This window comes from Rattus norvegicus, chromosome 1, assembly GCF_021556685.1.
Source record: "Rattus norvegicus strain SHRSP/BbbUtx chromosome 1, alternate assembly SHRSP_T2T, whole genome shotgun sequence".
In the NCBI taxonomy this organism is placed as follows: Eukaryota; Metazoa; Chordata; class Mammalia; order Rodentia; family Muridae; genus Rattus; species Rattus norvegicus.
In genome coordinates, this window is record NC_141534.1 from 89,252,266 (window position 1) to 89,278,314 (window position 26,049).

Genomic DNA, 26,049 nt, shown 5'->3' on the forward strand with positions numbered 1-26,049 from the left:
ACTATTGCCCACAATCATAAGTCCTATTTTTGCACATACATAGGGAGGTCAAGTAAAAAGGAGACTCAAGGGATGACCCATGGATCTGATTAAGAAGGGAAATAGAAGAGATTGTGTGTGGGGATTGGAACAAGGGGGATCAGGCTAGGAGGGTGCTGGAGGGAGGGATAGAGAAAGTACTGTAAGAGATTATTGAAATTAGGGGCTGGGGGCATTTCAGGTGCAATGTGGAAACCAGTGGAGTGGAAACTCCCAGAAAACTTTGAAAATGACCCTAGTGAAGGTGATTATTAATGAGGGATATGGAGCCTGAACTAGCCATCTCCTTTAACCAGGCGAGGTTTGCAGCAGTGGGACTGGGACATCAACCCAGACACAAAACCTTTGACCCACAATCTGTCCTGACTGCAAAATGTGCTGGGGTAATGGTAGCAGAGAAATTCTGGGAGAAGCCAGGTGATGACTGGTCCAAGGTGAAGCCAATACCATGAGAGGGAGTCAATACCATGACACATCTATACGGCTAGGAACCAGAGACCGAACAGCCCAAAGATTCAGGATATAAACAAACTAGAATGGAAAAGAATAATGAAATGATTATTAATGTTATTATTTAATAGTCATAGATCAGTCCCCAGCCTAATGGTGAACAGAGAGGCATCATCCAGCAACTATGGGAGCAGATGCAGACCCATAGATAAACACTTGATGAAACATGGGAGCTCTGCAGAAGAGGAGGAGGAGGACTTGTAGGAATCAGAGTGTTCAAGGACACCAGAATGTCATTGCCCATAGAATCAACCTATCCTGGCTTGTACAGAGACTGAATCAATAAGCACAGACTCTGTATGTTTTGGAGCTAGGTATGTGTGTATGTTATGGTTATGTAGCTAGGTGAGACTCCTATCAACAGGAAATGTCTTTGGCTCTTTTGCCTGCTCTTTTGGCCCTTTTCTTTCTCCTAGGTTGCCTCACACAGCCCTGATACGAGGCTCGGTGCCCAGGCCTACTGTAAATTGTTGTGCTGCATTTGGGTGATATCCCTGGGAGGTTTGTTCTTTTTTGAAGGGAAATGAAAAGGGAATGGATCTGAGGGAAGACGATGTGGGGGAGGGAATGAGAAGGAGGGAAAGCAGTGGTAGGAATGCAATGGATAAAAGAAGAATGAAAAGAAAGGAACATATATTAACAGGAAAAAGAATCACACAATGTCCCACTGTGAATGCAATCTTCAGAATACAGACCATAGAATCAGGATTTACACCATGGATTTTACATATGTGCAACAAACAAGCTGAGGATCAAACCTATTAGAAACCAGGTATGTCCACAATTTGACATTGCATTTCCTTCTCCTGTCACTATCTCTCACTTCACATGAATGACTTGTCTTTAGGCACCATTAACATTAGCTAAATTAGTTAAAGATGGAATGTATTTTAGCATATAAAGGATGCATTTATCAACAGCAGACTCAAACCATCCAAGGTTTGGAGGCTCCTGAAATAGGGTCTTATTGATTCTTAGGGTGGGCTATGTGTTTGATCCACAACCTAAGCTGCTGATGCCTTTGTGATCATGTTTATCGTATCCATGTCTGTGCTTTGTTTTGGAGACTGTCTCACCTTAAATCCTGCCTTGTTCTTATACACATGTGTATCCAAAGATCACAGTCATGTCTCACCATGCTGGCTGCACCTGAGTAGTAACTGATTATTTTCACCCCATAAATTTGCTCTGCGTTTTATCCCATCAATAAAGAGATGCCACCATTCTACTGTAGGATGAGAGGAGAAGTCACTCATTCATCATGGCCACCTGACTGGGTGACTGGCCTTTGTATCACCGGCTCGGTTGGTGACCATACATTGGTACTCTCCAGCATCTTCACTTCTGACATTATCTATTCGGAGACCACACTTTGTTGGGGACATCTTGATCCTCTCTGTGACCTGCAGATTGTGGTTATTGAATAACCAAAGGGTGGGGATTCCGACGTCAGGTGTAATGCACGTGAAGGTCACAGATCTGTGTGCATTGACTGTGGTGTCTGTGATTCGAACAAAGGGCTGTGTCACAGGCTCTGTGAAAAAACAGAGGAGGGATCCAAATGACAATAATCCTTCAGAGAGCTCCACCAGCCCCTCTTTAGTTAATCTTTTAAAAGCCTCCAAGGGAGAGAAGTTAGAGCTGTAACTATAGATGTATCTTGTGCTTCTTTTCATACACCAATGACCTGTGTGATCATGATTCACCCACTGTGTTTCCTATGTCTCAGTATTTGTACAACAAAACACATGATATATTATCACCATTGTGCCTGGGAGTTAAGCTCAGGTATGAGCAATGGCCTGAACTTAGGATCTAGCAACTGCTTAAATCAGCAGTATGTACTACTATTTAACAGTAAAAGAGAATTGTCTAGGCTGGACTCATGACATGTAGTTGTCTTGTGTCCTAGCACCTGTCTACTGAGACTCAGTAGAAGATGACACATGGGTGACCTACATGACACTATCTATCATGGGGGTACACAGCTGGTCCTACAGTCTATGGGAGTTGAACAGTCAGTAAAGCCTTGTTCCCTGTCAGTTCTGAAAGGAAATCAACACCAAACATTAACAAAGAGCTCCCTGGTATGAACTAGACTCCAGCCAGAGGCAAAATATTTGAGCCAGAGCTTCCTGGTGCTCTATGCAAAGAACCAATAGCTCTCTCATCCAGTGCCTGCCTGATCCCACAAAGTCTCTCTTAGGAACATGTGCATAGTAAGAATCCCAAGTGTCTGCACTGAGGCTGACATCCTCATGCTGAGTTATGCCACACATGTTCTTCTTTGTGGAAGTAGAGACTGGTGAGGGTTTCTGATTGACTGCAGTTTGTCTTCCCAATGTGTATCCTATGGTAAGTACCCAAACCCCAGTATGGAGACTCAATGCAGCAGGGGAGAAAGCAGGCATAATCCTGACAGTCAGTTTAGTATATGAAGTAGGATAAGTCATAGCCAGCAGCCATAGGCCATTGAGAGTCACTTACTGGTTACATAAAACTGCACATGTGCTCTTTCAACCGTGTAATTTACATTCAAAGTTTCTAGTGTGTACATTCTTGAATCTTCCTCAGTAACGTCCTGGAGCAGTAGGGATCCATTGGCATACACCATTCCTCTTTCTCTGTATTCATTCCCCCAGGTGGTGATATTCCAGATTACATGGTAGTTTACAATTTGGAAGGCTGAAACCCTGTACATTGAGTTGTACCAGGTAAAGGATATCAGCTCTTTTGGCAGATTATGAACAAGGAGAAGAACACTTTCCCCTTTAGCAGCATACCGGGGCACTGCTTCAACCATGAATTTGGAAGAGGTGATAGGGTTACAGCACTGAAAAGAGGGTTCTGGAAGGGAAAAGAGAGAAAGCTGTCACATGTAAACCACTCTGCTTGGTGAAAAGATGGTGGTCTCTGTCCTGAGCAGGTGAATTCTTAGCCCAGCCTAGAGATTCAGGAATGGATGTATCTATACAACTTAATGAACATGAGCAGCACATCTTCCTCCATTCGCTCAGTGTCCCTGAAAGTGTCATTTCCTGTACATAGAGATGTCTACCTCCCTGCTTCCTCACTGCCCTCACTAAGACACTGCACACAGTCATGCACACTCAGGTTTGAAATGGTACTTCCTCTCAATTCTATAGGTCCAAGATTTTTATTTTGTTTTTTTTTCTTTCTTTCATTACTTGTTTTGCATTTGTTTGTTTGTTTGTTTGTTTGTATCTGTACCAGTTTCTAAATTTTATTCATGACAATCTCAATTCAGAGCTAAAAAATATTACAATTTGATATGAACCCACTGCTTCCAATCAGCTTTAAGAGGAGTTAAGAATAAGGGACTGGGCACCAGGAGCTGAAAGCCAGTTCGCTGGAGTGCTGCCACATCTGAGAGCAGAGGTAAGACCATCACTTCTGCTCCAAGGAACCTGAATGGAGCCTTCAGGACACAAAAACCCAAGAGCAGTATGAGACAGGATACTTCCGGTTTCTGCATGCAGAGGCGACCTGGTCCCACAGCCCTCTGTACACAAATTCAATGGGAGAGAGAGCAGCCAATCTTGAGAGATCAGGGGAGACCACCATTTCTGCTCATATTCCTCGCCCAAGAGGAAACTGAGTAGAGCCCTCTAGACACAGGAACCTAGGATAGTTGGTGACAGGATCCTTCCAGTCTCTGCCTGCACCCAGAGCTCAAAGGCAGTTGCCAGGAGCACTGACATACCTGAAAGCAGAGGTAAGATCACCAGTTCTTCACTGAAGGACTCACCTGGAGTCCTCAGGGCACAGGAACCCAGGAGCAGCCTGGTACAGGACCCTGCCAATTTCTGCCTGTGCACAGAGTCACATGGTCCCATAGCTCTCTGTACATATATACTGCTGGGAGAAAGCAGGTCTCCAGGAGTTTTGGCACACAGGTTTACAGGAGGGTCAAGCTACTGTCAGAGACAGCAAGATCAGCTAACACCACAGAAAAACAGTGAAAGGCAAGCACAAAAACCTAAGCAAAAGAAGCCAAGACTACTTGGCATCACCAGAGTGAAGTTCTCCCATCAAAGCAAATAGTGGATATCCAAACACACAGGAAAAGCAAGATTTGGATTTAAAATCACAACTCATGATGATGATATAGGACTTTAAGAAGAACATAGATAACTCCCTTAAAGAAATACAGGACAGGGGAGTCCCACACCCTCGGATCCAGGCCCGCAGCAGCTCTCTGCTCCCAGACCCCGTGGGAGAGAGACCTCACTGCCTGGTCACGTGGGCACTCCTGAGGCTGCAGAGTGGAAGAGACCACCAACACTGCCCACCCCTGCCCATATCCCTGGTCCAAGAGGAAACTGTATAAGGACTCTGGGTTCCCGTGGGGGAGGGCCCAGGAGCGGCGGGACCCCTGCGCCTGAGACACTGCCGGAACCTGAAGGAGCAGACCGGATAAACAGTTCTCTGCACCCAAATCCCGTGGGAGGGAGAGCTAAACCTTCAGAGAGGCAGAAACGCTTGGGAAAGCAGAAGAGACTGCACTCTGCACACATTACTGATTCCAGAGGAAAACACCAAACGCCATCTGGAACCCTGGTGCACTGAAGCTTCCGGAAACGGCGGCGCAGATCTTCCTAGTTGCTGCCGCCACAGAGAGCTCGTGGGCAGCACCCCTCGAGCGAACTTGAGCCTCGGGACCACAGGTAAGACCAACTTTTCTGCTGCAAGAGACCTGCCTGGTGAACTCGGGACACACAGAGGCAGAATTCCTCTAGGACCGGGCACTTCCTGTGTTTACCGGGAGTCCCACACCCGCGGATCCTGGCCCCCAGCAGCTCTCTGCTCTCAGACCCCGTGGGAGAGAGACCTCACCACCTGGTCAGGTGGGCACTCCTGAGGCTGCAGAGCGGAAGAGACCACCAACACTGCCCACCCCTGCCCATATCCCTGGCCCAAGAGGAAACTGTATAAGGCCTCTGGGTTCCCGTGGGGGAGGGCCCAGGAGCGGCAGGACCCCTGGACCTGAGACACTGCCAGAACCTGAAGGAACAGACCAGATAAACAGTTCCCTGCACCCAAATCCCGTGGGAGGGAGAGCTAAACCTTCAGAGAGGCAGACACGCCTGGGAAACCAGAAGAGACTGCACTCTGCACACAAATCTCGGACGCCAGAGGAAAACACCAAACACCATCTGGAACCCTGGTGCACGGAAGCTCCCGGAAACGGCGGCGCAGATCTTCCTGGTTGCTGCCACCGCAGACAGCTCATGGGCAGCACCCCGAGAGTGAACTTGAGCCTCGGGACCACAGGTAAGACCAACTTTTCTGCTGCAAGTGACCTGCCTGGTGAACTCAAGACACAGGCCCACAGGAACAGCTGAAGACCTGTAGAGAGGAAAAACTACACACCCGAAAGCAGAACACTCTGTCCCCATAACAGGCTGAAAGAAAACAGGAAAACAGGTCTACAGCACTCCTGACACACAGGCTGATAGGACACTCTAGCCACTGTCAGGAATAGCAGAACAAAGTAACACTAGAGATAATCTGATGGCGAGAGGCAAGCGCAGGAACCCAAGCAACAGAAACCAAGACTACATGGCATCATCGGAGCCCAATTCTCCCATCAAAACAAACATGGAATATCCAAACACACCAGAAAAGCAAGATCTAGTTTCAAAATCATATTTGATCATGATGCTGGAGGACTTCAAGAAAGACGTGAAGAACTCCCTTAGAGAAACACAGGAAAACATTAATAAACAAGTAGAAGCCTACAGAGAGGAATCGCAAAAATCCCTGAAAGAATTCCAGGAAAACACAATCAAACAGTTGAAGGAATTAAAAATGGAAATAGAAGCAATCAAGAAAGAACACATGGAAACAACCCTGGATATAGAAAACCAAAAGAAGAGACAAGGAGCTGTAGATACAAGCTTCACCAACAGAATACAAGAGATGGAAGAGAGAATCTCAGGAGCAGAAGATTCCATAGAAATCATTGACTCAACTGTCAAAGATAATGTAAAGCAGAAAAAGCTACTGGTCCAAAACATACAGAAAATCCAGGACTCAATGAGAAGATCAAACCTAAGGATAATAGGTATAGAAGAGAGTGAAGACTCCCAGCTCAAAGGACCAGTAAATATCTTCAACAAAATCATAGAAGAAAACTTCCCTGACCTAAAAAAAGAGATACCCATAGGCATACAAGAAGCCTACAGAACTCCAAATAGATTGGACCAGAAAAGAAACACCTCCCGTCACATAATAGTCAAAACACCAAACGCACAAAATAAAGAAAGAATATTAAAAGCAGTAAGGGAAAAAGGTAAAGTAACATATAAAGGCAGACCTATCAGAATCACACCAGACTTTTCGCCAGAAACTATGAAGGCCAGAAGATCCTGGACTGATGTCATGCATCGCCAGAAACTATGAAGGCCAGAAGATCCTGGACTGATGTCATGCAGACCCTAAGAGAAGACAAATGCCAGCCCAGGTTACTGTATCCTGCAAAACTCTCAATTAACATAGATGGAGAAACCAAGATATTCCATGACAAAACCAAATTTACACAATATCTTTCTACAAATCCAGCACTACAAAGGATAATAAATGGTAAAGCCCAACATAAGGAGGCAAGCTATACCCTAGAAGAAGCAAGGAACTAATCGTCTTGGCAACAAAACAAAGAGAATGAAAGCACACAAACATAACCTCACATCCAAATATGAATATAACAGGAAGCAATAATCACTATTCCTTAATATCTCTCAATATCAATGGCCTCAACTCCCCAATAAAAAGAAATAGATTAACAAACTGGATACGCAACGAGGACCCTGCATTCTGCTGCCTACAGGAAACACACCTCAGAGATAAAGACAGACACTACCTCAGAGTGAAAGGCTGGAAAACAACTTTCCAAGCAAATGGTCAGAAGAAGAAAGCTGGAGTAGACATTCTAATATCAAATAAAATCAATTTTCAACTAAAAGTCATCAAAAAAGATAAGGAAGGACACTTCATATTCATCAAAGGAAAAATCCACCAAGATGAACTCTCAATCCTAAATATCTATGCCCCAAATACAAGGGCACCTACATACGTAAAAGAAACCTTACTAAAGCTCAAAACACACATTGCACCTCACACAATAATAGTAGGAGATTTCAACACCCCACTCTCATCAATGGACAGATCATGGAAACAGAATTTTAAACATAGACGTAGACAGACTAAGAGAAGTCATGAGCCAAATGGACATAGCAGATATTTATAGAACATTATATCCTAAAGCAAAAGGATATAACTTCTTCTCAGCTCCTCATGGTACTTTCTCCAAAACTGACCATATAATTGGTCAAAAAACGGGCCTCAACAGGTACAGAAAGATAGAAATAATCCCATGCGTGCTATCGGACCACCACGGCCTAAAGCTGATCTTCAATAAAAATAAGGGAAGAATGCCCACATATACTTGGAAATTGAACAATGCTCTACTCAATGATAACCTGGTCAAGGAAGAAATAAAGAAAGAAATTAAAAACTTTTTAGAATTTAATGAAAATGAAGGTGCAACATACCCAAACTTATGGGACACAATGAAAGCTGTGCTAAGAGGAAAACTCATAGCGCTGAGTGCCTGCAGAAAGAAACAGGAAAGAGCATATGTCAGCAGCTTGACAGCACACCTAAAAGCTCTAGAACAAAAAGAAGCAAATACACCCAGGAGGAGTAGAAGGCAAGAAATAATCATACTCAGAGCTGAAATCAACCAAGTAGAAACAAAAAGGACCATAGAAAGAATCAACAGAAACAAAAGTTGGTTCTTTGAGAAAATCAACAAGATAGATAAACCCTTAGCCAGACTAACGAGAGGACTCAGAGAGTGTGTCCAAATTAACAAAATCAGAAATGAAAAGGGAGACATAACTACAGATTCAGAGGAAATTCAAAAATCATCAGATCTTACTATAAAAGCCTATATTCAACAAAACTTGAAAATCTGCAGGAAATGGACAATTTCCTAGACAGATACCAGGTACCGAAGTTAAATCAGGAACAGATAAACCAGTTAAACAACCCCATAACTCCTAAGGAAACAGAAGCAGTCATTAAAGGTCTCCCAACCAAAAAGAGCCCAGGTCCAGACGGGTTTAGTGCAGAATTCTATCAGACCTTCATAGAAGACCTCCTACCAATATTATCCAAACTATTCCACAAAATTGAAACAGATGGAGCACTACCGAATTACTTCTATGAAGCCACAATTACTCTTATACCTAAACCACACAAAGACCCAACAAAGAAGGAGAACTTCAGAACAATTTCCCTTATGAATATCGACGAAAAAATACTCAATAAAATTCTGGCAAACCGAATCCAAGAGCACATCAAAACAATCATCCACCATGATCAAGTAGGCTTCATCCCAGGCATGCAGGGATGGTTTAATATAGGGAAAACCATGAACGTGATCCATTATATAAACAAACTGAAAGAACAAAACCACATGATCATTTCATTTGTCAAATGCTGAGAAAGAATTTGACAAAATTCAACACCCCTTCATGATAAAAGTCCTGGAAAGAATAGGAATTCAAGGCCCATACCTAAACATAGTAAAAGCCATATACAGCAAACCAGTTGCTAACATTAAACTAAATGGAGAGAAACTTGAAGCAATCCGATAAAAATCAGGGACTAGACAAGGCTGCCCACTCTCTCCCTACTTTTTCAATATAGTTCTTGAAGTTCTAGCCAGAGCAATCAGACAACAAAAGGAGGTCAAGGGGATACAGATCGGAAAAGAAGAAGTCAAAATATCACTATTTGCAGATGATAGGATAGTATATTTAAGTGATCCCAAAAGTTCCACCAGAGAACTACTAAAGCTGATAAACAACCTCAGCAAAGTGGCTGGGTATAAAATTAACTCAAATAAATCAGTAGCCTTCCTCTACACAAAAGAGAAAGAAGCCGAGAAAGAAATTAGGGAAACGACACCCTTCATAATAGACCCAAATAATATAAAGTACCTCGGTGTGACTTTAACCAAGCAAGTGAAAGATCTGTACAATAAGAACTTCAAGACTCTGAAGAAAGAAATTGAAGAAGACCTCAGAAGATGGAAAGATCTCCTATGCTCATGGATTGGCAGGATTAATATAGTCAAAATGGCCATTTTACCAAAAGCGATCTACAGTTTCAATGCAATCCCCATCAAAATACCAATCCAATTCTTCAAAGATTTAGACAGAACAATTTGCAAATTCATCTGGAATAACAAAAAACCCAGGATAGCTAAAACTATCCTCAACAATAAAAGGACTTCAGGGGGAATCACTATCCCTGAACTCAAGCAGTATTACAGAGCAATAGTGATAAAAACTGCATGGTATCGGTACAGAGACAGATAGATATACCAATGGAATAGAATTGAAGACCCAGAAATGAACCCACACACCTATGGTCACTTGATTTTTGACAAAGGAGCCAAAACCATCCAATGGAAAAAAGATAGCATTTTCAGCAAATGGTGCTGGTTCAACTGGAGGTCAACATGTAGAAGAATGCAGATCGATCCATGCTTATCACCCTGTACAAAGCTTAAGTCCAAGTGGATCAAGGACCTCCACATCAAACCAGACACACTCAAACTAATAGAAGAAAAACTAGGGAAGCATCTGGAACACATGGGCACTGGAAAAAATTTCCTGAACAAAACACCAATGGCTTATGCTCTAAGATCAAGAATCGACAAATGGGATCTCATAAAACTGCAAAGCTTCTGTAAGGCAAAGGACACTGTGGTTAGCACAAAACGGCAACCAACAGATTGGGAAGAGATCTTCACCAATCCTAGAACAGATAGAGGCCTTATATCCAAAATATACAAAGAACTCAAGAAGTTAGACCGCAGGGAGACAAGTAACCCTATTAAAAATGGGGTTCAGAGCTAAACAAAGAATTCACAGCTGAGGAATGCTGAATGGCCGAGAAACACCTAAAGAAATGTTCAACATCTTTAGTCATAAGGGAAATGCATATCAAAACAACCCTGAGATTTCACCTCACAGCAGTGAGAATGGCTAAGTTCAAAAACTCAGGTGACAGCAAATGCTGGCGAGGATGCGGAGAAAGAGGAACACTCCTCCATTGTTGGTGGGGTTGCAGACTGGTACAACCATTCTGGAAATCAGTCTGGAGGTTCCTCAGAAAATTGGACATTGAACTACCTGAGGATTCAGCTATACCTCTCTTGGGCATATACCCAAAAGATGCCCCAACATATAAAAAAGACACGTGCTCCACTATGTTCATCGCAGCCTTATTTATAATAGCCAGAAGCTGGAAAGAACCCTGATGCCCTTCAACAGAGGAATGGATACAGAAAATGTGGTACATCTACACAATGGAATATTACTCAGCTATCAAAAACAATGACTTTATGAAATTCGTAGGCAAATGGTTGGAACTGGAAAATATCATCCTGAGTGAGCTAACCCAATCACAGAAAGACATACATGGTATGCACTCATTGATAAGTGGCTATTAGCCCAAATGCTTGAATTACCCTAGATGCCTAGGATAAATGAAACTCAAGACGAATGATCAAAATGTGAATGCTTCACTCCTTCTTTAAAAGGGGAACAAGAATACCCTTGGCAGGGAAAAGAGAGGCAAAGATTAAAACAGAGACTGAAGGAACACCCATTCAGAGCCTGCCCCACATGTGGCCCATACATATACAGCCACCCAATTAGACAAGATGGATGAAGAAAAGTAGTGCAGACCGACAGGAGCCGGATGTAGATCGCTCCTGAGAGACACAGCCAGAATACAACAAATACAGAGGCAAATGCCAGCAGCAAACCACTGAACTGAGAATAAGACCCCCGTTGAAGGAATCAGAGAAAGAACTGGAAGAGCTTGAAGGGGCTAGAGATCCCATATGTACAACAATACCAAGCAACCAGAGCTTCCAGGGACTAAGCCACTACCTAAAGACTATACATGGACTGACCCTGGACTCTGACCTCATAGGTAGCAATGAATATCCTAGTAAGAGCACCAGTGGAAGGGGAAGCCCTGGGTCCTGCTAACACTGAACCCCCAGTGAACTAGACTGTTGGGGGGAGTGCGGCAATGGGGGGAGGATGGGGAGGGGAACACACGTAACGAAGGGGAAGGGGGAGGGGTATGTTTTCCGGGAAACCGGGAAAGGGAATAACACTCGAAATGTATATAAGAAATACTCAAGTTAATAAAAATAAAAAAATAAAAAAGAAGAAAAATCCTAAAAAAAAAAAAAAAGAAATACAGGACAACACAAGCAAACAAGTAGAAGCTCTTAAAGAGGAAACACAAAAATCCCTTAAAGAATTACAGGAAAACACAACCCAACAGCTGAAGGAATTGAACAAAACTATTCAGGATCTAAAAATGGAAATAGAAACAATAAAAAAAATCATAAAGGAAACAACCATGGAGGCAGAAAAGCTAGAAAAAAGATCAGGAGTCATAGACACAAACATCACCAACAGAATACAATAGATAGAAGAGAAAATCTCAGGGGCAGAACATACCATAGAAGACATTGACACAACCATCAAAGAAAATGTAAAACAAAAAAAAAAGCTCCAAATGCAAAATATCCAGGAAATCCGGGAGTCAGTGAGAAGATCAAACCTAAAAATAATAGGTATAGAAGACAGCAAAGATTCCCAAGTTAAAGGGCCAGTAAGTATCTGCAACAAAATTATAGAAAAAAAACTTCCCTAACCTAAAGAAATAGATGCCTATAAACATACAAGAAGCCAACATAGAAAAGAGTGAAGACTCCCAGCTCAAAGGACCAGTAAATATCTTCAACAAAATCATAGAAGAAATCTTCCCTTACCTAAAAAAAGAGATACCCATAGGCATACAAGAAGCCTACAGAACTCCAAATAGACTGGACCAGAAAAGAAACACCTCCCGTCACATAATAGTCAAAACACCAAACGCACAAAATAAAGAAAGAATATTAAAAGCAGTAAGGGAAAAAGGTCAAGTAACATACAAAGGCAGACCTATCAGAATCACACCAAACTTTTCGCCAGAAACTATGAAAGCCAGAAGATCCTGGACAGATGTCATACAGACCCTAATAGAACACAAATGCCAGCCCAGGATACTGTATCCTGCAAAACTCTCAATTAACATAGATGGAGAAACCAAGATATTCCATGACAAAACCAAATTTACACAATATCTTTCTACAAATCCAGCACTACAAAGGATAATAAATGGTAAAGCCCAACATAAGGAGGCAAGCTATACCCTAGAAGAAGCAAGAAACTAATCGTCTTGGCAACAAAACAAAGAGAAGAAAAGCACACAAACACAACCTCATATCCAAATATGAATATAACAGGAAGCAATAATCACTATTCCTTAATATCTCTCAACATCAATGGTCTCAACTCCCCAATAAAAAGACATAGATTAACAAACTGGATACGCAATGAGGACCCTGCATTCTGCTGCCTACAGGAAACACACCTCAGAGACAAAGACAGACATTACCTCAGGGTGAAAGTCTGGAAAACAACTTTCCAAGCAAATGGTAGGAAGAAGCAAGCTGGAGTAGCCATTCTAATATCAAATAAAATCAATTTTGAACTAAAATTCATCAGAAATCCAAATAGATTGGAACAGAAAAGAAATTCCTCCCGTCAAATAATAGTGAAAGCACCAAACACAGGCAAAAATATATATATTAAAAGCAGTAAGGGGAAATGTCAAGTAACATGTAAAAGCAGACCTATCAGAATTACTCCAGACTTATCACCAGAGGCTATAAGAGCCATAAGATCCTGGGCAGATGTCATACAGACCCCAAGGGAACATATATGCCAGCCCAAGCTACTATATCTAGCAAAATTCCCAATTAACATAAATGGAGAAAACAAAATGTTTCACGACAAAACAAAATGTGAGTAATATCTTTCCACCAATCCAGTGCTACAAAAGATAATAGATGGAAAACTCCAACTCAAGGAGGGAAACTACACCTTACAAAAAGAAAAAAGTAAGCTTCTTCTGACAAACCCAAGAGAAGATAGTCACACAAATATGATTCTACCTCTGACAACAAAAATGGAAGGAAACAACAATCACTATTCCTTACTATCTCTTAACATCAATGGATTCAACTCTACAATCAAAAGACATAAACTAACAAACTGGATGCATAAAGAGGACTCATTATTTTGCTAAATACAGGAAACACAACTCAGTGACAAAGACAGACACTACCTCAGAGCAAAAGGCTAGAAAACAATTTTTCATGCAAATGGTCCAAAGAAACATCTGGAGTACCCATTCTAATAATGAATAAAATTGACTTTCAACCAAAAGGTATCAAAAAAGATTAGGAAAGACATTTGATATTCATCAAAGGAAAAAACCCCACCAAGATGAACTCTCAATCCTGAATACCTATGATTCAAATGCAAGCACACCTACATTCAAAAAAGAAACCTTACTAAAGCTCAAAGCACACATTGCAACTCAAACAATAATAGTGGGAGACTTCAACACCCCACTTTCATCAATGGACAGATCATGGAAACAGAAACTAAACAGAGACATAGAGAACCTAACAGAAGGTATGAACCAAATGGATTTAATGGATATCTACAGAACATTTCATCCTAAAACAAAATAATACAACTTCTTCTTAGCACCTCATGGTACCTTCTCTACAACTGACTGTATATTTGGTTACAAAATAGACCTCAACAGACCACCACAAAATAAGGCTGGTCTTCAGTAACAACAAAAATGACAGAAAGTTCACTTACACAAGGAAGTTGAGCAATGATCTACTCAATAATTTGGTCAAGGAAGAAAGAAAGAAAGAAATTAAGACTTTTTAGAATTTAATGAAAATGAAGGCACAACATGCCCAAACTTATGGGACACAATGAAAGCCGTACAAAGAGGAAAATACAGCCCTGAGTACCTGCAAAAAGAGACTGGAAAGAGCATGTACTAGCAGTTTGACAACATACCTAAAAACTCTATAACAAAAAATGTAAACACATCCAAGAGGATTAGACAGCAGGAAATAATCAAACTCAGGGCTGAAATTAACAAAATTAACAAAAGCAGAAAGGAAAAGAGAGGCTCAACAGAATCTGAGGAAATTCAAAAAATCATCAGATACTAGACAAAAGACCATATTCAACCAAACTTGAAAATCTGGATGAAATGTACAATTTTATATGCCAGGCATAAGAGTTAAATCAGGATGTGATAACCCATCTCAATAGTCCCATAACTCCTAAAGAAACAGAAGCAGTTACTAAAAGTCTCCAAACCAAAAAAAGCCCAGGACTGGATGGGTTTAGTGCAGAATCATATCAGACCTTCATAGAAGAGCTAATCGTACTTTAGTCTTAACTATTCCACAAAATAGGAACAGAAGGAACACTACCCAATTTCTTCTATGAAGCCACAATTATGCTTATACCTAAACAACACAAAGAATCAACAAAGAAAGAGAATTTCAGACCAATTTCCCTTATGAATACCAATGCAAGAATACTCAATAAAATTCTCTCAAACCATACCCAAGAACACATCAAAACAATCATCCATCAATCAAGTAGACTTCATCCCAGTTATGCAGGGATAGTGGAATATACCAAAATCTATCAATATAATCCACTATATTAACAAACTCAAAGGAAAAAATGATTATCTCATTAGGTGCTGAAGAAACATTTGACAAAAATTAAACACCCTTTCATGTTAACAGTCTTGGAAAGATCAGGAATTCAAAGCCCATACCTATACACAGTAAAAGCAAACCAGTAGCCAACATCAAACTAAATGGAGAGAAACTTGAAGCAATCCCACAAAATCAGGAACTAGACAAGGCTGCCAATCCTCTCCCTACTTATTCAATATCGTTCTTGAAGTTCTAGCCTGAGCAATTAGAAAACAAAAGGAGATCAAAGGGACTCAAATTGGAAAGAAAGAAGTCAAAATATCACTATTTGCAGATGATATGATAGTATACTTAAGTGACCCCAAAAGTTCCACCAGAGAACTACTAAGCCTTGAAAAACAACTTCAGCAAAGGTGATGTATATAAAATTAACTCAAACAAATCAGTAGCCTTCCTCTACTCAAAGAATAAAGAGGCTGAGAAAGAAATTAGGGAACTTACACCCCTCACAATAGTCAAAAATAACATAAAATACCTCAGTGTTACTCTAACTAAGCAAGAGAAAGATCTGTATGACCAAAAAAAAAGTCTCAGAAGACAGAAATTGAAGATCTCAAAAGTTGGAAAGATCTCCTACGATCATGGATTGGCAGGATTAATATAGTAAAATGGCCATTTTGTTAAAAGCAATCTACAGATTCAATGAAATTCCCATCAAAATTCCAACTCAATTCTTCATCGAGTTAGAAAGAGCAATTTGCAAATTCATTTGGAATGACAAAAAAATCAAGGATAGTGAAAACTATCCTCAACAATAAAAGAACTTCTAGGGTAGTCACCATACCTGACCTCAAGCTATATTACAAAGTAATAGTGATTAAAAACTGTGAGACAGGCAGGTGGATCAATATAATAGAATTGAAGACCTAAAAATGAACCCACACACTTATGGTCACTTGATCTTTGACAAAAAAAAGCTAAAACCATACAGTGGGGAAAAAACCAGCATTTTCAAAAAATGGTGCTGGTTCAACTGGAAGTCAGCATGTAGAAGAATGCACATCAATCCATTCTTATCACCCTGTACAAAGCTCAAGTCCAAGTGGATCAAGGACCTCCATATAAAACCAGATACACTCAAACTAATATAAGAAAAAGTGGGAAAGAGCTTCTAACACATGGGCACTGGGGAACATTTCCTGAACAGAACACCAATGGCTTATACTTTAAGACCAAGAAATGGGAGGCTAGAGAGATGTCTCAGAGGATTAGAGCACTTACTGCTCTCCCAGAGGTCCTGAGTTCAATTCCCCAGCAGCCACATGGTGACTCACAACCATCTGTCTCACAACCATCTGTGATGGGATCTGATGCCCTCTTCTGCTGTGTCTGAAGACAGTTTATATATATATATATATATATATATATATATATATATATATATATATATATCACAAATATTTTAAAAAATCAACAAATGGGACCTCATTAAATTGCAAAGCTTCTGTAAGGCGAAGGACACTGTCACTGGTACAAAATGGCAACCAACAGATTGGGAAAAGATCTTTACCAATCCTATATCTGATAGAGGGCTAATATTCAATATATACAAAGAACTCAAGAAATTAGACTCCAGAGAATCAAATAACCCTATTAAAAATGGAGTACAGAGCTAAATAAAGAATTCTCAGCTGAGAAATATCAAATGCTTGAGAAGTACCTAAAGAAATGTTCAACATCCTTAGTCAACAAAACAACCCTGAGATTCCACCTCACACCAGTTAGAATGGCTAAGATAAAAAATTCATGTGACAACAGATGGTGGGGATGATATGAAGAAAGAGGAGCCCTCCTTCATTGTTAGTGGAATTGCAAGCTAGTACAACATTCTGGATATCAGAATGTTGGAGGCTTCTCAGAAAATTGGACATAGTCGTACCTGAGGACCCAGCTATACCACTCCTGGGCATATACCCAAATGATGTTCCAACATATAACAAGGACACATATTCCACTATGTTCATAGCAGCCTTATTTATAATAACCAGAGGCTGGAAAGAAACCAGATGGCCTTCAACAGAGGAATGGATACAGAAAATGTGGTAAATCTACACAATGGAGTACTACTCAGATATCAAAAACAATGACTTTATAAAATTCTTAGGCAAATGGATGGAACCAGAAAATACCATCCAGAGTGAGGTAACTCAATCACAAAAAAACAAAACCACACATGGTATGCACTCACTGATAAGTGAATATTAGTCCAAAAGTTCAAATTATCCAAGATACAATCCACAAACCTCATGAAGTCAACAAGAAGGATGACCAAAGTGCAGATGCTTCAGTCCTCCTTATAAAGGGTAACAAAAATATTCTTAGGAGGAAATATAGAGACAAAGTTTGGAGCAGAGACTGAGGGGATGGCCATTCAGATCCTGCCCCACCTAGGGATCCAGGCCATATACATACAGCCACCAAACCCAGACAATATTGCTAATGCTAAGAAGTGCATGCTGACAGGAACCTGATTTAGCTGTCTCCTGAGAGACTCTGCCAGAGCATGACAAATACTGAGACAAATGTTAGCAGCCAACCATTGAACTGAGAATAGGGACCCCATTGGAGAGATTAGAGATAGGATTGAAGGAGCTGAAGGGCTTGCAACCCTATAAGAACAACAATACCAACCAACCAGAGCTCCCATATACTAAACCACCACCCAAAGAATACATTTGGACAGACTCCAGCTGCATATGTAGCAGAGGACAACCTTGTTGTGCACCATGGGAGAAGTTCTTGGTCCTGCCAAGGCTGGAACACCCAGTGTAGGAGAACGGCAGGGTGGGGAGGCAGGAAGGGATGGGTGGTTGGGTAGGGAAACACCCTCATACAAGAAGGGGGAGGGGTGATGGGATAAGGGGTTTATGGACAAGAAACTGGGAACAGGGATAACATTTGAAATCTAAATTTAAAAAGTATCCAAGAAAAAAGAAAGAAAAATAAAATAATATGTAAAAATCTTTGAAAGATGATGCGGTGTTAGCTTCCTGGTTTAGAAGCCCAAGAGACTGGAAAGGGTTTGACATCCTAGACTGAGTTACCATCAAGGCCTTTCTTGATGCAGGTGGAATCGAACAACGGAGTCTGATCTATGGCCATTTGTCTCTCCATGTTTGCCTGGCACTAAGTGCTCAAACCTAAACATGGGGCCACAGTGCAGAGAGGAGGGAGGCACAGGCCAGGCATGACAGTCCTGTGTATCTAAGCCCCATCCAGCTATTATGATCCCATGAAATCACTTACTTTCAACTCGGATTTCTACATGTGCCTCTTCACTCTTCATATCTGTACCCAATACTCTTAGGGTGTACAGTCCAGCATCCGTCTGAGTGACATTTTCAATCAGCAGGGCCCCATCACTGTTCAGTGTCTCTCTACCGCTGTACGCAGGCCCAAACACACTTGACTTACTGCTCATTTTGTATCGTACAATTTCAAGGTGCCTGAACACAGTCATCCCTTTGAACCATATAAATCCTTGAATATTCTCTGGGATCTTGTGAACATGTAGAGCAACATGATGCCCTTCAGGAACGATATGAGGCAGTGATTCAATAATGGGCTGGGAAGAGGTGACGAGGCGTCCACAATTCCAAAGGAAGACTAAAAAGGAAAGAGAGAGAGAGCCAATAAATTGGTACCATCAGTTTTTTTCTAAGATGAGACACTGTCCTGAGCAGGTATATTTATTAGTCACCCTCGCTGTGTGATATCCATCTCTGTGTCCCTGCACTTGTATTTTTATTTGTTTGGTGTTCTCTTCTCAGGTGTCAATATGGCCCTGGCTCACTGCTCGCAGATCCCTGCTCGCGCTCGGTATAGATTGGTATTGGGGTGATGGCTCTCCAACTCTTCCCCTACAGACCCTGAGTCTCTACTCTCTGACTTCTTAGTGGTGGTGGTAGTGGTGGAGTTCTCGTTGTTGTTGTTGTTGTTGTTGTTGTTTGGATCCTCTTATAGTTTCAGAAAACACCCAGCTTTCTTTCTTTTTTTTTTTTATTAACTTGAGTATTTCTTATTTACATTTCGAGTGTTATTTCCGGGCAAACATCCCCCTAATCCCTCCCCCTCCCCTTCCTTATGGGTGTTCCCCTCCCCATCCTCCCCCCATTGCCGCCCTCCCCCCAACAATCTAGTTCACTGGGGGTTCAGTCTTAGCAGGACCCAGGGCTTCCCCTTCCACTGGTGCTCTTACTAGGATATTCATTGCTACCTATGGGGTCAGAGTCCAGGGTCAGTCCATTTATAGTCTTTAGGTAGTGGCTTAGTCCCTGGAAGCTCTGGTTGCTTGGCATTGTTGTTCATAAGGGGTCTCGAGCCCCTTCAAGCTCTTCCAGTTCTTTCTCTGATTCCTTCAACGGGGGTCCCGTTCTCAGTTCAGTGGTTTGCTGCTGGCATTCGCCTATGTATTTGCTGTATTCTGGCTGTGTCTCTCAGGAGCGATCTACATCCGGCTCCTGTCGGCCTGCACTTCTTTGCTTCATCCATCTTGTCTAATTGGGTGGCTGTATATGTATGGGCCACACATAACACCCAGCTTTCTTAACTGATCTATTTTTCAGTCCACTAGAACTGGGTCATCAATAAGAACCATGATTTGTCGTATATTTTAAAGAAACGTTATCTTAAAAAAACCCTAAAACAATAAATGAGTGAATGAATGGATAAATAAACAAATGAATGTGAAGGACCTTGTGTGGACATGGATTTCCTTACAAAAATCATTGATTTGATAAATTATTGTGTTTGATTTGATTTTTACAATTATTTACAGATAATATTTTGTGTGAGATGGGACACAAGGACTGCTTCCGTGTGGGTGGATGCCAAACACAGAACTTAAGTGGAGGTCAGAAGACTTCTATTCATTGCTCTCAGCTTATCAAACTATGAAATAAGTGCATATGTCCATCCAATCATGTCGCTGATCAGCACCACCTTGCTTTCTTACTTGGGATGTCATAGCTGAGAACAATAGTCTTCAGAATAGTGTGGCGAGGCTGATTAACATTGTGTAAGCACAATCTCCCCCTCCCCAAACATTTTTTATTCATCAAGAGTCTCCTGCTGCTGCTAAACCTCTTTTCCTTGTGTCTTCTCCCCTCCAAACTCTAAAACTACTCTGAGGTCCTTCTGCTTCTCACGAGACTCCAGACAGTAGGTAAGTCTCCTCACCTGTGAGCATGAGGCCCTGACAAGTGGTAAGCCCTTTGCAGAAGAACAAAAGATGCCTGCCTGGCCTCTGAGGCCTGAATTTTCCTTCTGTGGCATGTATACTCCAGCATAGCTCTCCAGCTCTCTTGTGCTTCCACCCTCGGAACTGAGTCTCCCCTCAGGTAAGAGCTTCTCTGAGAGTTCCATGGTCTGTGAGTGTGTCTCTATAAAAAAAAGTGCTCTGTCCCCTCCACTCCCAGAGCTGTGCCATGTCCCACTCCCCTCATTTTGTTTCAGCTATTTAGAATGCAGAGTGAGCACCAAGGCTGATGACCATCCCAGTAACCTGAGGTAAGAGAAGATGACCCTTGGGCTGAACTCTGCTGTATCCTGACCTTGGTCAGTGAGCACCAAAAAGGAAAACTGCACAACTCTGTGACACAGCAATTCAACTATGCACTCAGTCTACCTCGTGTTCTCGATGCACTGGAAAATGGAATTTGACAGGGATGCCTGTGAGGTTGCAAAGGGACCACCTGAATAATGTGTGAGAAAAATGACACATCTTTTTTCTAAGGAGTTACCAGTCAGGGTTATAACCCAGCACAAAGCCTCAGGATGTGTCGCAATCTCATACCCTGGGCATTCAGATGGAGGTGACATGATTTTTAGGGGGAAAAGGCTGAGCTCTTTCATTCCATACAAGATTTCAAGAGAATGCTCCCAATCCCTCTACTTGCTGATCTGTATAATGGATCTGCCCATGAGCTCCCTGGTCTTTTTGAGATGCCTTAGACCTCTGGCTAATGGATTTCTCTTGGCTATCCTGTATTTCCCAAAGCAAATGCATCAAAGGAGTAATAGAACATGATCTCTTGGCAGTGTAGCAGACAAATTAAGCAGAAAGTAGAGAATGCTTTGTCAGTGATTTTCATGTTGATAGAACCATGGGTGGAACCTGGCTTCTAAGTAAATTGCTGGTTCAGACAAATGCACTTCTGGGTGTTAATTTGTGTCCTGATGCTGAAACTGCTGACCACTGGAGTAACTGAAGCTAACATCTGGGCATCTGTCTACATCAGCTTAGTTTGTTTCCATTTTCCTGTTTAAGAGGATTCCCTGAGCTAGACATGAAATGACAAAAGCTACTCAGAAGGCCTTGTGTCCTCTATCCTTCTCTGTGGCATCCATGAACTTCCTGGAAGTCTCATAAACATGTCAGAACAGTTAGGCATCGGTCTGTCCAGATAGGATATCCCTAATGAGTCACTGGAGATGTCAAATGGATAGCCTAATGGTGGCTCTCAGGACAATGCAGAAGCCTCATCCAAGAAAAAGTACAAGACTTTGGCTACTAAAAAGCACTGCTCCTTGTCAACAGGAAGTCAAGACTCAACCTTTATAAAATGCTTCTCAAGATCATTAGGAGTTGAGTCTGGAACAGGAGTCTTGAGCTATGGATTCCTGGTGCTCAGCTCTCTTTGAGGATCTCACTTTTTCTCAGTCATGCCCAACATTGATTCCCTCACGGTCTCTCTCAAGGACATATTCTTGCTAAGAACCCCAAGAGTCTAGATTGATATGCTCAGCAGATATTCTTGGCTGGGTTATCCATCATGTATCCACTTGCCTGCAAGGTGAAGTCAAATGAAGGATTCTAATCTATTACTATTGTTCTCCAACACATCTGTCCTGCAATAAATGCTCAAACCTGAACATGGGAGCACGATGTAGAGTAGAGGTAGCCACAGGCCAGGCCTGACACATCTCTATATGTCTAGTGAAAAGAACCCCACCTAGCACCCAGAGTTAATAAAGAATCACTTACCATTCACATGGAGGAATGTGGATGTTGTTGATACAGTTTCTGAACGTTTATTGAAGGTTCGTAGGGTGTAATATTCTCTGTCTTTCTGGGTGATATTGTGGATCATCAGAGATCCATTGCTGTACAGTGTCTCTCTATCACTGTGTACAAGTAAGTCAGAGGCCACTGTATACAGTGCAATTCCACGTTTCATATTTTTCCTCCCTTTGAACCAGACAAAGGTTGTAACATTCTCTGGCAGATTATGGACGAGGAAAAGGACATCTTCCCCTTCAACTACTTGTGGTGGCATTAATTCAATAGTGACTTGGGAAGTGGTAGACAGGTGCCAGCAGGTTAAAAGGGAGGCTAAAGGGGAAAGAGAGAAACCATCAATACTGAGCAGCTGTGACCAACACTCATATTAGGTGTTGGGGTGGGGTGTGTAGATCCTTCTTAATGGAGGTGAGCAGCATGACCTCCATTCCCTCAGAGTCTCTCACTGTGTTTTCAACTATGCAATTCTCTGTTCAGTTGTCTGCCTGGCTCCCCATGTAGCATTCACATATTTGGTGGAAGGATATGTCTCTGACCTCCTCTTCTAGAGCCTCCTCACTTTCTGACTTGTCTTCTCTGTTCCCTTTGTGCAATAAGTCACCTCCTCACATCATTTTCCAGATGCTCTGACTTCTTGTCCACTAGAATCAAGACTCTGTGAGGACAGAGATTAATCTGAGGTTTTTGGAAGGTTCAGTTCCTGGAAAAGATGCAAATACTAATGTATAAAGAAAAGAAAAGAGAGCAATGCAAGCAGGTAAGCAAGGACAGAAGTGTGTCTCCCTGGTTTATTTACATAGTGCTCAGGTTTGGAGCTAATGACAATAATTATAGTCAAGTATAATGTAAATTATTTTACATTTCCTTATGTGTGATATATCTATATCTATATCTATATCTATATCTATGCATATTTCTGAAGGCAGGTGTCTCAGGGTGCCCATGTGAATGTGTATGCTGCAAAACCGTGTGGAGGCATATGTCTTAGTATGAGCATGTGCCAGTGAAGGCCACAGCACCTGTGTCGAGGGCAAAGATCCAACAGAATTTTGTTCTCTTCATCTACCATGTGGGAACTGAGGATTGAGTTCCACTTGTCAGATCTCTGCATACTGAGGGATATTGCTGCCCACTCCTGTTTGATTTCTATTTGGAGAGTCATCTGTCATGACTGGGAACATCCACCTTTAGAACATGATGGATAGTTTACTTGACTATGAATGTGGAGTGCTTGTAGCTTTTCTCCTATTCTCAGCCCCACCTGACTGCTGAGAGCTTCTGCCTGCTGAGCCTCTGTCCCTTGCTGTACCTTCTGCCTCATGAAGGCAAACAGAAAGCTCAAGTCTCATCTCATGATCTTACCCTCTTTGGGAACCTCCAGCACACCTCTGTGTTCCTCTCCACCCCCACAGTCAGAGTGGGCACCCTTACCTGTGAGTAGAATCCCCTGCCATGGGGCACACCCCTGGCAAAAAAGCAAAGCAGACACCTCCATCTATCTTTGCACTATGCTCTCTTTCTTCTAAGAAGAACAGCTTCACCTTGTTGGTGCCTTCAACAGGGCACCAGCCTTTCTCTTATCCTTTCTCTTTCTGAGCTGAGCCTTCTCATGCAAGAGCACCTCCAGAATATAAGAGGTTGTGTGTGGTGGGAACTGTGTCTATGACACTGCTCTGTCCCTTTAACTCTGTGTCCTGCCTCACATCCCTCTCAGCTTCCTTTCATGTTTTTCCTTCAAGCAATGAGTTGAGACAAGGCTGACATCCCCATGCCCTCAGAGAAGAACAGCTCATCCCAGGTTAGACATCTGCTATATCCTGTCCTTGTGTCTTAGATCATTATCCTGCCACAGAGATGCAAAGACTTGGCTGAGCTTAGAACATTGTGTTCTAAGTGTTTTGGGAAAGGTGGGATTTTTTTTTTACTCCCAGCAGAGATGTCTATGAAAGTTACAAAGAACCAGCTGAGCGATGACTAAGAATAAAGATAAATCCTTTATCACTGTCACCAGTCAAGTACCAGCTCCAGAAGAGTGGTCAAGGGGCAGCTGTGTGAGGATTTCCGTGTCCTCCTGGTTGGGAAGAGTTGACCTATGCATCCTGGGAAGGACTGTGGGCTTCTTTCTGTGGATAGTTTCAAGGCAACTTTCCAACATTATGTGTTAGCTAAGCTGTGTACTGGGTAGGCCCATGTCATCTCTGGTCTTCCCAGGAAATTTTTGTTCATTGTCAGGGTGAATGCCCAGTAATAATCTTGTCTTTCCTTATTAGAGATGTCAGAAGAGAGAGCACATTCAAGTACCTACATTTGGAAAAATACTCTCAGACACTAGAAGCAGACAGTAGGTCAGAGGAGAGTCTAGAGAGGAAGCTTCAGGTTAACACAGACAGGAATGGAAACCAATCTCTAAGGCAAGATCATGGCTCAAGGAAACAATTTTCTGAGTTTGGGGTGTAAGTATTAATATTGCCCCCTTGGAGATCATGGGAAAAACTGCAATCTCATTGTATAGAGCTACATTAGGGGTGGTCAACAAGGCAAATGTGACCTCCCCTGATCCCTTCAGCACAGGTGGGATGCAGGACCTATCACCCTGCTTACTGGGCTCTGCAGAACTCCTGTTTCCATCTAATGTAAGGTGAGTCTAGACAGCCTTCCAGATTCTGGAAATCCCTGCACTATAATTGAAGTAGTATGCACCAGAGGACGAACATTTCTGTAGAAGATAATTCTTCTCAGGCTCACAGAAGTAGACACTAATGTAGCAGCTTCACATGCACTTTCTGGCCCATCTCAGGTGTCTAAATCCTTCCTTCTCTTTGGCCACAGGGGTCTGAGTGGATCTGCTCTTGAGTACAGACAACATTGATTCAAACAGATGTGTCCTCTACTCTTCTGTACACGCTGTTCTAGATTTCATTGCTTTGTAACTAAAAAACAACCTGAGCAAAAACAACTGAGGTGAGAGTCAAGGGGGCTCTGGGTCTGGGTCATTATGTAACACTGAAAGAAATCAAGGCAAAAACACACTGCTTGTAGGCTCACTCACTTGCTCTCTACCTGGTTCAGGCTTAGCTAGCTCTCTTGTACAATCAAGGAAAATCTGCCTATGTATGGCAATGCCCACAGGAACCTAGGCTCTCTTGCATTAATTAAGATAATCCCTCAGGTCCAGCCCAATCTAATAATGACAGTTACTCAGTTGAGACACATCCTCCACCAATGTAAATTTGGTGGTTGCCAATATAATAGTCAGTGCTAACTAGGGCACTGCTTTAAACTATCAAGTCCTCCCCCTCCAGAGTGAGATTGCAAAAGAAGTTTCTAGTTCTTCAACTTGGTGTCCTTCTCTGTTTGTTGTAGTCATCAGATGTGCTGGTGTCCACAACTCCACACAGCTGAACCTTCAGATCTAGGGCACTGCTCAATGACGTTTTCCCTGGGTTTCACTTTTCTCATTTCCTAGATCCTGAGCTTAGGGACACTCTTACACTCTGAGTCGTCCACAGACATTATGAAGAGTAAGTGAAACTACATCAACACTGGTTTCATTCTGCAATGAGACAGGCCTCTCAGGCAAGTCCATCACCGGACTCTTCTGGCTCCATCTGAATCAGAGCAGAGGTCAAATATCAGCTAAGACTAGGCAGAACCTGGGAGCATTTGGCATAAAGGAACATGAGCATGATTCAAAGTTCTGGGTGGC

At 42.1% G+C, this 26,049-nt stretch overlaps 1 protein-coding gene across 1 annotated transcript; it reads right to left on the reverse strand.

The window, feature by feature from the left end:
- Positions 1–1,165: 1,165 nt before the first annotated feature.
- Positions 1,166–23,959, reverse strand: Psg29 (pregnancy-specific beta-1-glycoprotein 29). The gene is given in 5 exon segments (NM_001025641.1): positions 1,166–2,083; positions 3,037–3,396; positions 18,569–18,928; positions 22,308–22,655; positions 23,775–23,959. Coding segments are annotated over 5 exon segments (1,407 nt in total). The 5' UTR covers positions 23,839–23,959; the 3' UTR covers positions 1,166–1,808.
- Between the last annotated feature and the right edge of the window lie 2,090 nt (positions 23,960–26,049).